The 18,071-nt window shown below is 38.5% G+C and overlaps 1 protein-coding gene across 3 annotated transcripts; it reads left to right on the forward strand.

The window, feature by feature from the left end:
- Positions 1 to 9,432: 9,432 nt before the first annotated feature.
- LOC149935948 (uncharacterized) lies at positions 9,433 to 16,252 on the forward strand. Of its 3 annotated transcripts, none has more exons than XM_090154925.1 (3): positions 9,433 to 11,605; positions 14,220 to 14,545; positions 14,923 to 16,252. In XM_090154925.1, exons 1-3 carry the CDS (start codon positions 11,049 to 11,051, stop codon positions 16,017 to 16,019), a joined length of 1,980 nt encoding a protein of 659 aa, XP_090011051.1. In that variant the 5' UTR covers positions 9,433 to 11,048; the 3' UTR covers positions 16,020 to 16,252. The 3 variants fall into 3 exon arrangements, with proteins under 3 accessions (XP_090011051.1, XP_090011052.1, XP_090011053.1); XM_090154926.1 differs by having other exon boundaries at positions 9,434 to 11,596; XM_090154927.1 differs by having other exon boundaries at positions 9,586 to 11,596; positions 14,223 to 14,545.
- Positions 16,253 to 18,071: the final 1,819 nt, after the last annotated feature.

Consider the following 18,071-nt stretch of genomic DNA (forward strand, 5'->3'; position numbering starts at 1 on the left):
GAGATTACATAATCGCAATTCCAGGGGGCCCAGTAAGGTCTCTGATAAAACTTAGATGGCAGTTATAACCGCATTCGATTTTAAGGCCTAGGTTTTCTTCTGCCTGTCCCCCTTCAAATTAGGCCAACATGTTCAGTGGTTGGCCTACCACCAGGGTATTTGTGGTTCACTAAGTTAATTTAAAGGGGGACAGGCAGAAAAAAACCTAGGCCTTTAAATGAAATTAATGTTTTACGTTGCTATATAGGATTATGCTTAGATCGTGAATCTTCAAATGTGTATTTGTAGCTTTCGCCATAACCGGTCATTTTTGGCGGTCGGTTTTACTTCTATTAGGAAAAATCAGGATAAAGATCATGGTATTAGACCTTTATTCCCGGTATTAATATTGGGATCCTGTAGACCAAATAGCAGCTCCTTCCTCTTGTATAAATAAACTACTAACGCGGCGATTTTTAAACAAACCTTTCACTTTTGGTCTTATACTTGAAGGCTAAAAAGGGGAAAACCATTCATAGATATTCCGTTGTTTAATCTGATGAAACAAACTTTTTCAAAGTTTCGTATCGAGCTTGCACGCTGACATATTTACATTTTATCTAAAAGCGCGTACGGGCGTTATATATTAGAAACGTAACTGTTATATTTTCTCCTGATACGAGATAAATTACAGCAACGAACGGGGGGGGGGGGCTTCGCAATGACACCCCCTCCTATTTTTCTGGTTGAAAAGGAACGCGGCGGCGAGTTAGATGATCTGTTTACTCAGGTGATTGCCCGGAAGTTGCTCATATATGGAGAAAGGATATTGATGGCGAGGAAGGGGGGAGCGGATTTGAGTAAAGGAGTGGGGGGACGAATCGGGGGAGGAGAGTTTGGGACCAGCTCTTCAACAAAGTATTGGTAGTCTGCTTGTTGACTAAAATTTGTAATATACACAAGCATTAATCAAGTTTTTTTTCGATTATGAAAAATGGGCTATAGGTGTTCGTTTGGTGCACCAGGTTATTTCTATGGCACCCGACCCACGAGCTAGGTAGGACTATGTCCTAGGGCGCCACGTTCCGGAGGGGTGCCCACTGGCAATTTCTATATATTTTTATAATTTAATTATTAAGTATTCAATATGAAAAAGAGCGTCTGATATTATTAGCCCAGGGGCGCCTGGTATTATTAGCACAGGGGCGCCTGGTATTATTATCACAGGGGCGCCTGGTATTATTATCACAGGGGCGCCTGGTATTGTTATCACAGGGGCGCCTGGTATTGTTATCACAGGGGCGCCTGGTATTATTATCACAGGGGCGCCTGGTATTATTAGCACAGGGGCGCCTGGTATTATTAGCACAGGGGCGCCTGGTATTATTAGCACAGGGGCGCCTGGTATTATTAGCACAGGGGCGCCTGGTATTATTATCACAGGGGCGCCTGGTATTATTATCACAGGGGTGCCTGGTATTGTTATCACAGGGGCGCCTGGTATTGTTATCACAGGGGCGCCTGGTATTATTATCACAGGGGCGCCTGGTATTATTAGCACATTGGTGCCTGGTATTATTATCACAGGGGAGCCTGGTATTATTAGCACAGGGGCGCCTGGTATTATTATCACAGGGGAGCCTGATATTATTAGCACAGGGGTGCCTGGTATTATTATCACAGGGGCGCCTGGTATTATTATCACAGAGGCGCCTGGTATTATTATCACAGGGGAGCCTGATATTATTAGTAGTGGTCGCCATATTAACATACTTTGTAAAGATGAAAAATAAAAATCAACGATATTTGGTTGTTGAATATTTAACAATATTGTTTTATTTAATATAATGTAATGTATTATAATGTATATAATAATATTATTATTATTATTATTTATTATAATTCAAAAACTTCAGAAATTATTGAAATATCTTTTCAACCATTTGATTATTTATAAATATTTGAGGAATATATTTTTTTCTTGTTTATTTGGTATTGGAAAGATTTCCAATCGTGGATATTGTCTAGACGTCAATGGGTTTTCGGAGATAACGCTCCAATATAGTGGTCGAAAGTGAATTGGTTCCGACTCGCACGCATCCCCCAAATAGAAAGTGCTTCACAAACATTATCACTAAATTCCCTCATTCCATTTCAAAATAAGAATAGTTTAAAAACGACCGTCTAGGAAATGGTCATTTCACTATTCGAGAATTTGAAGTTAATTGTTACTTTGAATAGCATTTATAATTCCCAAGATCTTGGAAATTATAACAATATAACAAAATTGGCCCCTACAAAAAACCGAAAAGGCGATTAATTTTGTCTCTATTTTACATTTTCACAATTGAATCTAATCTCGTTGAACTTTAGCCGCGTCTGCTTCTGATAAATATCGTAAAAATAGGCGAGCCCTGTCGGGGGCTCCATTTGGCAAACTCTGAGCTCTATAGTAAAACTTTTGCCATCCCCCTTTAGTGTTATCTTATCTGTAAAAGCCCCCATAATTCAGAACGCTCCAAGCAGCTTTCAAAAATATAACAGTTACGTATTAGTTCGATTTAGACATACTTATAACGCGAATTTCTTGTATGAGGCGAGCAAATGTCAAAGTTGCGTTTTGCGCTTTACCGAATTAATATTACCATTAACTATTAATCATAATAATTAATTGTATTGAAAATTAAAGTAATGTAACCAAAATTTAAATATGACGGATATTTCATGTTACTAAAACAACGTTAAATTTCAATACAAATAATTATTTTTATTACTTTACAGTAATCAATTTTCAAAAAAAATATAATTTAACTCCTGAAATGTTATACAAAAAGTGTACACTCTGTTTAAAAAGTCTTTGACAGGTGAAATTTTTGCCCTCTTTTTAATTCTGCTAGAAAACTATAATAGATAGATCGATGAAACCAATTGCAACTATTATTTATTTTCCAATATCTTTCGTTATTTATATGTTTCGTCCACCAAAAATTAATAGTTTAGGCAGGTACCGTCAAAACTCATTTTTGACAACTTTTTAAATATTGGTTCTACGGCACTGACTCGCGCGTTTTTGAATTCACAATGGTCGATTCGTATTTAGAAAGTGGAAAAATTTTCCCTCTACAACCAACGGTTGAGAAGTTATCGCGTTTACAAACTTTCGTCGAAATTGGGAAACACCTAAAATGCACCAAGCGATTATTAATAACGTAACTTCGACAGCGATCCAACAACATGTTTAATTAAAGGCTGGTCTAAAATTGTGGTAACCATTATTATAAACAATTTCTAAGGCAAATATAAAAAAGGATATTCCTAAAACCACTTGCCAAGTTGTTCTTGGGATTTGTTTTTTTTTAAACCAGCCTTTAATTAAATATATTTTCAATGTTATTGAATGAATTTAAATTTGGGCCATGGTAAACAATTTTAATTTATGTGGTTGAAAATTAACGTATCGTATTAGCTTTAAAATTTAATCTTTGCCTTCATCGATGCAGTTTTTGGTCAATTTCTATCGTTACGTTTGCCGAACAGTATGGAAGAAGTTGGCAGGTAATATTTACGACACAATGGTATAAAATAAATAAATTTTCAACTATATACAAAATATCTATTTCTAAAAAAATAAAGCTTGGTTTCCAAATTGTATTTATTTTTAGTGTTTCTCTTTTTATTAAGAAAAATGAATATGCAATAACACATTTAAGGGAAAAAGATATCCGTTAAAATAAAGAATAAGAATAATAATAAATAATAATAATAAAATAAATAATGATAATAAAATAAATAATAATAATAAAATAAATAATAATAATAAAATAAATAATAATAAAATAAATAATAATAATAAAATAAATAATAATAAAATAAATAATAATAATAAAATAAATAATAATAAAGCAAATAATAATAATAAAATAAATAAAAATAAAATAATGGATTTTAATCTGGTTTTAAGTGTAAATTTCCACTCGGGCAAAAATACCCCATTCACATTTGAAGAGCTATTAACGAGGAGCGATATCAGCAGACTTGTAAATAGCGGCAGTCCAGCAGTCCAAAACTCCTAGAAAAAAACTACTGATAAAAATTATCCAAAATATCGGAGATTAGCGAGTACTGGACTCGTAAAGAATATCTCCTGATAGAGGGGTCTGCGTCCAGCGGGCCCTCGTGAAAAAATCAGGGCCAGGGCCGTGCAGAGATATTTCGGGCCCCGGGGCAAATTATGTCGTCGTGGGCCCTTCTAACTGAAATTTTTAAGGGGGGGGGGTTCTGGTAAAAGGTTAGCCGATGGGCCCCTACTGTACCGGGCCCTAAAAGCATGCTTCCGGGCCCTTTTTTCACCGGACCACGGGGATTATGACCCCTCTGCACGGCTCTGATCAGGGCTTTTATACAAAATAAATCGATTTTGTTTTCATTGTGACATAGCCACTCTAAATGTCGTCTTATGCCTCGCTAAATTTAGAAATACAATTTAAGGAAACGTTTATCGTAACTTAGTAACATTTTAATATCCCGCTGTGAAACAAGAATATTTCTCGTCGATATCGAAATATGCGAACGCTAAATCAATATTTAAGGCATCAATTCAACGGACCAATGTATTCGCTTTTTGATTTTAAAGCCGAGAAAAACCTACCCAAACATTCGCGGTGTGTGTTTGTACCTGTCCGTTTAAATATTTAGAAATGTGTGCCGCCCGCGGAAAAAGAGTGTACACAACAAATACGAGTCTTAGTCACTAATTGAGAGTTAATGATCCGTGGATTAAAATGTTGAAATTCCTCCCTCGCAGCGGTCACTCCGTTTACAAAAATGCTCCTCAACCCGCGCCTCATTTGTTTGTTTTAACACGCGGAATTCGCCGGCCATTTCTTTATGAATAATTTCACCCTTCAGTTTAACTCGTATACGAAAATATTAATTTCACATTTTTCGTTTGAGAAAGAAGGTTCTGAATTATTTGGTGCTTCATTATTTTCTTTCACTGAGATATAATTTTATTAATTTCATTTTGTTGAGACTTTTTTATGTAAGGAAGTAACTGTGTTCTAGTATATAAGGTTTTTTGACTATTTTTAATTACCTTCCTAACGAAATTATATTCGTTTTAAGTAATATTTGTTAGAAAATATATCGTGAAAAATGGCGGAATATTCGTAAACTAAAAATAAAAATATCTCTTATTCAGAATAAATTAACAAATTAGGAAAATTATAGAAAATTAATTCATTTTAAGTAATATTTGTTAGAAAATAAATCGTGAAAAATGGCGGAATATTGGTAAACTAAAAATAAAAATATCTCTTATTCAGAATAAATTAACAAATTAAGAAAATGTTTAGAAAGTTTTTCGGAAATTCATTCATTTTAAGTAATATTCGTTAGAAAATAAATCAGGAAAATAGGGGGAATATTCGTAAAATAAAAATAAAAATATTTCTTATTCAGAATAAATTAACAAATTAAGAAAATGTTTAGAAAATTCATTTCTTTTATGTAATATCCGTCAGAAAATAAATCATGAAAATTGGCGGAATATTCGTAAAATAAAAATATAAATACTTGTAAATCTTAGAATAAAGTTGGCATTGAATCAAAACGTCTTTATTTACTTAAAGGTACGTATTTACATTAGGTGTATTAAAATTGTAGGGCGAGAAACTATCCTTAAGCGTCGGCCGGGGATCGAGACGATATTTAAAATCATCGGCTTCAAATAAAAGTGTTTAACGGCGGAAGAATATTGTTTGGCCTCTTCGCTAAAGACTCTCTCGAAAGAGAACAGTACCGTATTGACTCTGAGAGATAAATACTGGGGCGGGGATGGGGGGGGGGGATGAAACACTAATAAATATATTAAACTATTTGAATTGGGGGGGGGGTCACTTTGAAGAGCGCTTCCTTATACTATATTATATAAGTTGGATTATTTATGTAAACATATTTCTGCTTGCTTTGTGCCTCTCTCCCGTATGTGTACCCAAAACGAAACGAACCCAAGGAAGGGGGTAAGCAGAGGGGGATCACTATACTTGGCGTTGTTTGGAAATGAGGGGAACCAAAGTGTTTTAGGGTAATGCCGAATGAAATATGGGAAAGGAATTTAAAGAGGGGGGGGGGGGGGTCGAAAAGCTAGGGATTCTAAATAAAGGGCTGATTTGCTATTTTTACGAAGGTGTATTTTTATTTAAATTTATCGTCGAAGTAACTTTCATTCAAAAAGATCTAAAATTTGCATAAGAATATATTTTTTTTTGAATTTTGAATTTTTGAATTTAATAATTTATAATTAATGTACATGGTTGTACAACCCACCCATTAAGCATAGCTTGTATTGGGTGGGCAATATATACAGGTAATATGAGTTGGATAATTTTAAATTAACACCAAAAAAACATAAGCAAACCAAAAATAAACAAGTGCAAAATCAACATAAAAAGATATAAAAAGATCACGTATATAAATTTAAGTAAATATCATCAACATCTAATAAAATCCTTTTTTTTATAAGTTTCTTAAATACAATTAACGAAGAGTTATGACTAGATTGTAGTTTCAGGTAATTGAAAATCTTCCGGCCTATATAGCCAATACATTTTTACCAACAGATTTATATATTCGGGGAATTGAATAAATTTTAATTAACGCGAGTGTTTGTATTATTCCATTAAAATAGCTAGGTATTTTTTTCCCCTGCCTTTAAGCGCGCAATTGGGTGTAGTTGATTCCGACTATAGGTGATTTTTCTCTCGCTCATCGCGTAATCTATTGTAAGAATCATAAATATTGTTATTATAAACGGCGCGGTCGTCTTTATTTTTAAAGATCTTAAGATCGTCCTATTGAGAGAAGACTCTGGCCTTTAGTAGAGTCTCGCAAACTTTACCTTTCCCGCCGCTTATAGCGGAACTGTCCGACGAAGTGTCGCGTTGTAATCCCCCGCTCAAGATACACTTTTCATTTGAGCAGTCCACGCGGTGGCAAAGTCAATGTTTTTGCGTCAACACCGTTCAACGGCGTATTAAGAGAGTGCTTTGTCAATAATTACTCTAGTACATAATGCTCTTGTTTCTTTAACAATATTAGCGGATTATAGGCTTTCCATTAACAACTGTTTTTACCCCCAGGTTAATATCTGGGCGCGAAATAGGTGCGCTTATTATAGGCAAACAGTCAGAGTTTCACCCTCAAATATTTATGGTTTGTCTATATAAGTTATGAGATTTAAATGTTTAAACAGTCTCGATATCTTTTTCATGTACTTTTGTTTGGCTTCTTATTACGAAAGCTAATACATTTAAATAGTTTGTTTTATACGCCGAACCAAACAAAAGTCGGCCGCGAGTTTAGATTATTTTTTATTATTTGTAATTATTAACTAATAATTATGGTATCAAAATTATTGTTTTTCCAATTAGTGATGGTATAAAAATGATTGTTTTTCCCAATAATGATGGTATTAAAATGATTTTTCCCAATAATGATGGTATAAAAATGAGTTTTCCCAAAAATGATTTTTCCCAATAATGATGGTATAAAAATGATTTTTCCCAATAATGATGGTGTAAAAATGATTTTTCCCAATAATGATGGTGTAAAAATGATTTTTCCCAATAATGATGGTGTAAAAATGATTTTTCCCAATAATGATGGTGTAAAAATGATTTTTCCCAATAATGATGCTATAAAAATGATTTTTCCCAATAATGATGGTGTAAAAATGATTTTTCCCAATAATGATGCTATAAAAATTACTTTTTTTTCCCAAAAATGATGCTATAAGAATGATTTTTCCCTATAATGATGGTACATAAATTTATTTTTCCCAATAATGATGCTATAACAATTACCTTTTCCCCAAAAATGATACTATAAGAATCATTTTTCCCTATAATGATGGTATAAAAATTATTTTTCACCCAATAATGATGGTAATAATTTTTTTCCCAATAACGGTGGTATAATGTTTTTCCCGATAATGATGATATAAAAATTACTTTTTCCCAATAACGATGCTATAAAAGTTACATTTCCCAATAACGATGCTATAAAAATTACTTTCCCCCAATAATGATGCTATAAAAATTACTTTCTTTTCCAAAGATTTTAATTTAATTGTTGTTAAATAATTCGAAATAAAAGTGAATTTTTTATATTATGAAATTTTGCGATCTTTAAATTAGAGTTTTACCTCTACATGTTTGAGTCTAGCAGGTTAATTTACTTCCATTTTATACCCTAAAACGAACTGGTATGTTCACTTAAAATAGCTTAATTTTATAATTTGAGTGGAAAAATACCTTTTTGAATTTAAGTCTAATGAGTCAGTCTTCAAGACTCTGACATCTTTCAAAGAATAGTCCCTGATAAGTGCAACAATGATAATTGACCTTTTTAAACTCTTATCGTATGAGTCATGAGGTGATGGGTCTTACACCTGTTTATGAGTCATGACTCATACTCTTCATGTTTTTCTCGAAAAAATAGAGCTTATTTGAAATGTATGGAAAATATTTACACCAGATTTTTTATCCTTATATGTTATTATAATTATTACAATAAAAATAATAATAAAAATTAGAATATATATTATTCATTTGTAACGATGCCAGAATTATTTACTAGAGCAGTTTCTAAGTTTACGTGGAAACTATGGAAACCATTACCGTATTCGGAGGAGAAATACCAAAAATACATTTTAATTATTGTCAAGGTTTCGTTCCTGTAACGGAATAGGCCTATAAAAATGGAAAGAAACGACTCTTTGGCGTGTAATAAAAGTGTAGGTAATGGGTGAAATTGCGGGGTCATGGATTTAAGCGTCTTGGAAGGAGGGAGAACGGGGGGAGGTAGCCGTGGTAGGTGGCCGATACGTCTACAATCCGAAACGATCATTGGAGGAGAGGATGACGTCACGCATCCCTAGCCGCGCTATATTCGATATAGAAATCCGCGCGAGCCAGGCGAGGGGGGGGTGAAGGGGGACGCAATAAAATGAAACTTTTGCCCGATCGCGTTGCCATGGCGACGGAGGAAACGAAACAAGACCGCCCGTAACTACCGGTAGGAGGCCGTGCCAACGTTCCCAAATGGGCGGGGACTATTTCCGACCCCCCTCGTTACGCCGGTGGTGGAATACACCGTTTACCAGGGGTACGTTTTAACAGGGACCGAACGTAGTAACCCTAAAACGTAGAAAGATCCCCAGTTCCAGCCCATTTTGCCTCCCCCCCGCCGTTTTCTTGAGGGAAGCGGGGACCCCCCCTCCCAACAGGCTCGCCTTTACGACGGGTACCGAAATATAACGGATATAATAGTACCGAAACTTTATATATGTCGGCTAACGCGGCGTTCTATATGGGGAGGGGTAAACTGGCTAAAAATCGGATATTTACTTTAGCCAGAGTCTGGCATACACTTCAAGTCTCCACTCGTAGAGCCGGGTTCTTACTAAAACTACGGCCCCCGGTTAAGCCCTCGACGGTACGAACGCGATTCAGCCGGCATCTGACGACGTGGTCCACGGCAGAGGCCGCGTCTCCGAGTCCCCGCTCTTATACCGAGGCCGAGGCTTAGCCGTCAAGTGGGGGAAAAAACGACTAGGAAAGAAATTGTCCACAGAGTAGATGTCGACGAAAAAAGAAAACGTTTCGGGGGCCTAATTTAGCTCCCTTTTTTTAAAAGTGGCCTCCCCCCGTCTCCGATTCTTCTAGATCGTTAATTGACCGGTCGAATTCATCCAGTTGATGGGACGGTTAACTGGAATTGGTCAGCCGCGCTAGCCACCAACGGGACACTTTTTCGGACACGATTTCTGTCAAGGTGTACTTCGCGAGTCTGACTCGGTTCTAGTGATAGCGGGTGCTCATCGCCTAGTTTGTCGAGGACACACAGACCCGAGCGGGGAGACGCGTGGACACGCAGACGGAACCGACCCGACTAACCTTTCCAACTAGCGCGCCACGGCAAATAGATAAAAAGTTCCAATTGTTTACCCGGGAAATAGTGACTGAGTTAAAAGAGGCAGCAATTTGTTGACACGCGGCATATAGGGACAGACGCGCGGAGAGAGAAGGGACACCGCAAAGACGCCCTTTGTTTCGCCCCCTCGACCCCCCCGCCGCTGAGGAGTCACCTCGTCGGGACCCGCGTCGACTATTTCAAGCCCGCCCTTTTACGTTGTTTACTAAAGTAACCCACTCCGGCCTCCGCGCCTTAAGTTTCGCCAATATTCACCCGCGGAGACTAAGTCTCTCCTGTTGACCAAATAACAACAGTGCCCTCTGTGTCCCCGGAAAACTACACTCATTCTCTCTCTCCGGCGAGACAACAAACCAATTTGACGTTGTAGTTTCCCTTTTACATTTTTACGACGAACGAAATTATTGACCAACTCTGATTTAATATCCGGAAGAGAAGAAACTAAAAAAACAATCGCGTCCAAACGACCCCCGCGTTCCTTATCGACAATGTTAAAAAATGCCACGATATCCGCCGAAGTTTCGCGTCGTTTTTTACCGAAATTAAGAATATCGCGTTTCGAAGAAAATTAAATTCGCGAATTTTCCAAAAAGTGATTCAATCAAGTCGACGCTCCGAGGCGGCTGAGGTTCCGAGCGTATTTTGTCTTATCGTCGAAGGATCTAGCGACGTAAAAGATAAGGGAGTCTTCATCAAACATTTTGGAATAAGTATGTGTTTTGGAGAATTCCGCGCCTTCGACGGACTCAAACTAGAGGGAAAACCTATCGAAAATAGGAAATTTACCGTTCTTAATCAGTCCGATAGTTAGGGTCAAAAGGACGACTAATACCGCGCCAACCGGCCAAGGAAAGGGTTCAAAAGGCGAGCTAACGAGACCAAGAAATCATACTGTCTGCCAATCGTCCATTGTCAACAACGAGAAGAAATATTTGCTCCGCAAACTGATTTAGTTTATAGACAATAACTCTCAGGGCGATATTGGCAAGCGCGTTTCTATCGCTTTGTTTGACGAACTCTGTCGCGTGGCGAATAAGAAGCTAGTCGGTTTTTAAACGGACGTTTTATTTGTTCATATGTTAACGAAAGGCTATCCGGGCTGCGATCCCATTTCCGGCGTCTCCTCTTCGTGTATGCAACCCGTCAACGCCGCCGCCGTCGCCGCAGCCGTCCAAGCCGGCTACGTCTCAGCCATGAATTACGGCGGAACGGCGGGCCAAGGGTTCGCCTCCGGCATGATGGCTCCGACGGCGGCTTCCTGCATGTCGCCCTCGCTGCATCACGGCAGCGCCGCCACCAACACCCTGCTTAACGGCATCAACGCCTCTCCGTGCGCCATCTCCAATTTGCATCACGGCCGGGATTTCGGGCAGCATCAGGGACTGGGATCCAACGGAGGATCCGGGGTCGTCTCGCCCGACGGCGGCTCGGCGGCTCAAGCCGCGGCCGCCGCCGCCCTGCAACGAGCCCGCGCCGACAAGACCTACCGTCGCAGCTACACGCACGCCAAGCCTCCCTACTCGTACATCAGCCTGATCACGATGGCCATTCAGAATAGCCACAGCAAGATGCTCACTCTCTCGGAGATCTACCAGTTCATCATGGATTTGTTCCCTTATTATAGGCAAGTTCAGTAAGGCAATATTGATAAATTCTCGTATGGTCTTTTTACTTTTGCCATTATATAAATATTTGCACGTTTGCACTCTTCGTTCGCGAGTCAACTGATAACGCGTTGCCTGACCACAATTATTTGCCGAACACGGCTTATGGTCCCGATACTTCAAATAGATGCTCAACAGATAACCGTATTGTATTTAATTGTATATAAGACCCTAATTTTAGGTAAATATTTGATAGCTGTAAATACGGCCTTAAATTTAGGTAAATATTGGATAGCTTAAAATAATGCCTTAATATTAGGGATAAATATTGGATAGCTTAAAATAATGCCTTAATTTTAGGGGTAAATATTGGATAGCTGTGAATACGGCCTTAAATTTAGGTAAATATTGGATAGCTTAAAATAATGCCTTAATTTTATGGTAAATATTGGATATCTTGAGCCCAGCCCTATAGTTGGGTAAATATGGGATAGCTTGAAACCAGCCCTATGTTGGGGGTAAATATGGGATAGCTTGAAACCAGCCCTATGTTGGGGGTAAATATGGGATAGCTTGAAACCAGCCCTATGTTGGGGGTAAATATGGGATAGCTCGAAACCAGCCCTATGTTGGGGGTAAATATGGGATAGCTCGAAACCAGCCCTATGTTGGGGGTAAATATGGGATAGCTCGAAACCAGCCCTATGTTGGGGGTAAGTATGGGATAGCTCGAAACCAGCCCTATGTTGGGGGTAAATATGGGATAGCTCGAAACCAGCCCTATGTTGGGGGTAAATATGGGATAGCTTAAAAACCAGCCCTATGTTGGGGGTAAATATGGGATAGCTTAAAACCAGCCCTATGTTGGGGGTAAATATGGGATAGCTTAAAACCAGCCCTATGTTGGGGGTAAATATGGGATAGCTTAAAACCAGCCCTATGTTGGGGGTAAATATGGGATAGCTTAAAACCAGCCCTATGTTGGGGGTAAATATGGGATAGCTTAAAACCAGCCCTATGTTGGGGGTAAATATGGGATAGCTTAAAACCAGCCCTATGTTGGGGGTAAATATGGGATAGCTTAAAACCAGCCCTATGTTGGGGGTAAATATGGGATAGCTTAAAACCAGCCCTATGTTGGGGGTAAATATGGGATAGCTTAAAACCAGCCCTATGTTGGGGGTAAATATGGGATAGCTTAAAACCAGCCCTATGTTGGGGGTAAATATGGGATAGCTTAAAACCAGCCCTATGTTGGGGGTAAATATGGGATAGCTTAAAACCAGCCCTATGTTGGGGGTAAATATGGGATAGCTTAAAACCAGCCCTATGTTGGGGGTAAATATGGGATAGCTTAAAACCAGCCCTATGTTGGGGGTAAATATGGGATAGCTTAAAACCAGCCCTATGTTGGGGGTAAATATGGGATAGCTTAAAACCAGCCCTATGTTGGGGGTAAATATGGGATAGCTTAAAACCAGCCCTATGTTGGGGGTAAATATGGGATAGCTTAAAACAAGAAATATGTTGGTGGTAAATATGGGATAGCTTAAAACCAGCCCTATATTGGGGTAAATATGGGATAGCTTAAAACAAGAAATATGTTGGGGTAAATATGGGATAGCTTAAAACCACCCCTTTGTTGGGATAAACATGGGATAGCTTAAAACCACCCCTTTGTTGGGATAAACATGGGATAGCTTAAAACCACCCCTTTGTTGGGATAAACATGGGATAGCTTAAAACCACCCCTTTGTTGGGATAAACATGGGATAGCTTAAAACGAGCCCTATGTTGGGGTAAACATGCGATAGCTTAAAACCACCCCTTTGTTGGGATAAACATGGGATAGCTTAAAACGAGCCCTATGTTGGGGTAAACATGCGATAGCTTAAAACAAGCAATATGTTGGGGTAAACATGGGATAGCTTAAAACGAGCCCTATGTTGGGGTAAACATGCGATAGCTTAAAACAAGCAATATGTTGGGGTAAATATGGGATAGCTTAAAACCAGCCCTATTTTTGTTTAAATTAACAAGGTTTATCAGTGGGGTTAACTTAATAAAATCTAAGACGAAAATATTATTTATATATTAATATTTATATATTTTGAAAACGATTTTTAGGCTACATTTTTCTATCATTAAAAGATATAAAATATTGAAAGGTCTATATTTTATATCCATAATTATGTAGGTGTAATTTGATACGTTTCGACGTATAGTACCGAAATTGGTCTTCAAATAGGAACATAAATATTTTTAGTTTCATCTTATAGAGTAGTAGGACAGTTTTTTAATCTATAGGGAAAAGCATGGGTGACGTGGACATACGTCACGCCGATATTACTCTATTGCACGCGACATATTCTTATTGTAAAACCCTTTTTTTTTTGGGAAGGGTCAGAGTTTGGAACGTGAACATTTTTAAACAATTTTTTCATTTCCGGTGGACCTTATATTTTCGAACTCCCGCACTCGTTTCACTTTTGTACGCATGCACTTGTTCGACTTTAGACGTTTGAAAACCAAATAGAAACCCAAAAACCAAAAGAAGCGGTATATAGTAAACAAAATCTTCGAAAACGCCATTTAAGGTTCCGTTAATTAAGAACGACCGTTTTTTGTGTTATTTTTGTGAAGCAGACAAAACCAGCAACGATGGCAGAACTCGATCCGGCACAGTCTGTCGTTCAACGACTGCTTCGTCAAAGTTCCTCGGACGCCGGACAAGCCCGGCAAGGGATCCTTTTGGACGCTGCACCCCGACTCTGGCAACATGTTCGAGAACGGCTGCTACCTCCGGAGGCAGAAGAGGTTCAAGTGCGACAAGAAGGAGATCGTCCGACAGTCCAGCAAGGGCGACCACGGACACCACGGACACAAGGAAAGGTCGTCCAAGAGCTCCAAGAACAACAATCACCAGGGGAATTCCGATCTGGGATCGCCGCATCAACAAAATCATCAAGGTAATATTCATTTATATTTTCGTAAATCGTAACCATTCGTTCAGAGGCCGTGTGTTTTTGGGGCTCTTAAAATGAACGTTTTAAGAAGTTCGCGCGATAGATAACGCGAGATTTGGCCAAAACCGTAGTTTTTTTTTTATCTCGTTTGATGATAAAGTTGTAGCTCTTATAGATATGGTTTATATAGGCGTCGACTGGTAAATAAACTTAAACGGCTCGAGTCAAATTCAAAGATTTTTTATTTATATACACTTAATTTCTGTTTGTTTTATCCTTTTGAGTTTTCGAGTATATATTTGAAGAGAGTCCTATACTTGACGCGTCTATCCGCGATATTGTTACTGTTTATTAATGCGAGGGTGATTACGACGTTTCAGGAGGTCACCAGAATAACGGCCACCTCTCGATGAATTCTTCGAGGTCGACTCCTCTGGGTCAACTTCCCCATCAATCTCATCTTCACCAAAGTCAGCACAATCACCAGTTGATGTCTGGCAGCGGAGCCGGCGACATGACGTCTCTGCAGCCGTACGGGAGCCACCACCATTCGGCCTTGCACAGTCACGTCCTTCACTCGAATCCTTTCGCGCACCACCAGCTGCAACAGGAACACCACGTCGTGCAAGGACTGCACCAATCTCACTACGGAAATCAACATCCCATCCAGCAGACGTTGCACCATCAGCAGCAGCAACACTCTCAACACGGCAACCAGCACATGCAACACATGTCCGCTCTCAACTCGACGAGTGGCGGCGGCTCATTGGCGACCTGCAAGTCGGAATCGGAGTGCCCTTCGCCCTTGACCAACCACAACAACCACCTGGACGCCCTGTCGGGTCTTCAGCACGCTCGCAATCTCGGCTCGGACAACGGCCACCTTCAGAGCCAACAGGGACTCTTGCAACAACACCAGCACGTCATGCAACACTCGGGTAACGGTTCGCTACCCTTGCACCACACTCAGCAGCAACAGCACAATTACCAGCATCTGAACTCTCACCAACTCGGACATCAATCGCCGGGTTCTCTCAGTTCGGCTTTACCTCTGGGAATCCACCCGACGATGCTGCAGTCTCTGGGCCACCACCACTTGAAGTCGGACCCTCATTACAACGCCTCGAACCACCCGTTCTCCATCAACAGCATCATCGCGGCGGCCAGTGCCTCGGAGCACAAGAGCGAAATGAAACTGCTGCAAGCCTACTCGGCCGATCTCGGCAGCTCGGGGAACTCGCAATCGGGCTACGGCGGACAGGGCAACTCGCCCACCTTCACGCCCTCCTTGTCGCCCCTGCACCCCAGTTCCTCTCCCGCGGACACCGACGTCGGGACGCCCGGGAACCAATCGAACACTCCCGGAACGTCCAACGGGAACGATTACTACGGTGGCGCCGCGTCGATCTACTCGGTGCACACTTCGGCCTCCAGTCCGACCGGAGTTCCAGTTTCCGTCAGCACTCCCGGACTATAATAGTGTCCCCACCATCCCACGCCTTACCCTTTAGAGACCGCGGTGTCGTCGAAGATCGCCTTAGAGAGCCGGGCGCGTCTAACTATCTCGAACTTCTAAGTGTATATATTATATACATATTCAAATTAAAAAAAATAGGCCTTTATAAAAAGTATTCATTTTTCGCTATAATTCGTAAAACCCATTTAATATAAACAATGACGGTACGAAAATAGCGAATGTATATTTATATTTAAGAAAATTCCCCACCTAAATATAATATATCTTACATATATTTATTTTCTTATCATTTAGTATTAAGCCACTTTTACGGCCAATATGATCTAAAGTAATTGATATTGAACAAAGAAAATATTTTTCGTTTCTTTTAAGTGCGAAGCGTTTAATTTAAATTCGGTTAACAAAAACTCTTAAAACAATAATTAACCATTTCGCTTTAAAACAATTATTTTGAAAACGAAATATTATAAGGCTCATTGGAAACTTCGCGAGAAAAATGTTTGTGTGTATACGACAAAATGGGACTTCGTATAAATATAGAAAAATTATTGTGTCGCATTTATAAAATGTTGTACAGTCTGAAAATGGGGGGTTTAAATTCAAGACGAAAAAAAAATGTGTAAATGTACATAAACGTAAATAAACTCCGGTACCATTAATGTCTTATAAAATTAAATTTAAAAACATTAGTCGAACCAATTCGCGGTTCTTCTAAAATGGTGCTGAGTTTAATTTCGCGGGAAAAATGAACTATATATTCGCGTAAATATAATCTCTGGGATTCGGTTAAAAAAAAATAACGCCTCATTTTGATTTATTTTAAAAATGAAATTTATGGCCATATCGAACAATATGTATGAAAAATATCGCTATATAAGCTAATCGCAGTTTAGGAAAAAAATTCTTATTTCGTATTTTCTATATTACCATAAGCCAGTCATACTTAGCTATGATAGACTTATGATATTACTTATATTCCACGCATTTTTTAAATTAAAAAATAACCTATTTTGCGTTTATACACACCTGTATTAGTATTCTTTTCTTTTTACGTCAAAGATCTTTAATTTAGAAATCGCGCGTATTGTACAAACGAAATGGTATATCGGGCCTGATTTTAATCTTAATTAAAATTAAGCCAAAGAAATTGGCTTAACCAATGTATTACGCAAATAAAGTGATATGTACACAACTATATTGTTTAAGAAATAAAAAGAAAATGTGTATTGTAAGAAATATTAAGTTTTATTTTAATCATTATTATAGGCCTACAATTGATATATCTTGGCTAAAATATACAGCTTTGACCAAACCAAGTTGTCAAAGTATGGGCATCCTTGGTTTAAACACAAAGCTAAGATCAATTTGCTCGTGAAATAGTTTTAAATAAAGACTAGTATAATTCATTTAAAAAGTAAAAAAAATAACACTTAATTTAAATGAGAGCAACATAAATATTATCTTAATATTAATTTAATTTGCTTATAGCTTGACAGGGCGCAATCTAGCTTTCAAAATATAGTCTTACCCGTTCAATTTAAATTTAATTTACTTGTATTTAAATGAGTAAATTCCCGTTCAGTAAATGTCGCTAAAGAGCGTTTCTTGAATTTCTCCGGAGGTGTTTAAATGTCCGTTAACTTTGTTTGGGCTGTTCAACGGCGCGTGTTAATAGACAAAGCAGCGCGCGCTTTATACATATTGGTATAGATACGTGATTTCCATTTCACTCGTCTCAAATCTAACGTATTCAAACTGGCTCGAGGTCTTTCTAAATATTTGTTCGTGTACATTTTTAAACCGTTAGCAAATAAAATCTTAGCAAATATTTTCATTGCAGCCCAGCCGATACTGCGGCTTCATTCTACTAGCTTGGTAATTATGAGACCCTATCCAAACATAATAAAAATATCCCCCAGTCAACCGCTTAACATCGCCGATATCAATCGGTTACTAAATTATCAACTATTTCAACGAAAAAAGTAAATATTTTAATTGCTTATATAACCATTATATCGAATTTACTAAAGGCTCTTTATATTTCAGATTGCG

The sequence above is a fragment of the Leiobunum rupestre genome, chromosome 7 (genome assembly GCF_980474605.1).
Source record: "Leiobunum rupestre chromosome 7, qqLeiRupe1.1.hap1, whole genome shotgun sequence".
NCBI classification, from domain to species: Eukaryota; Metazoa; Arthropoda; class Arachnida; order Opiliones; family Sclerosomatidae; genus Leiobunum; species Leiobunum rupestre.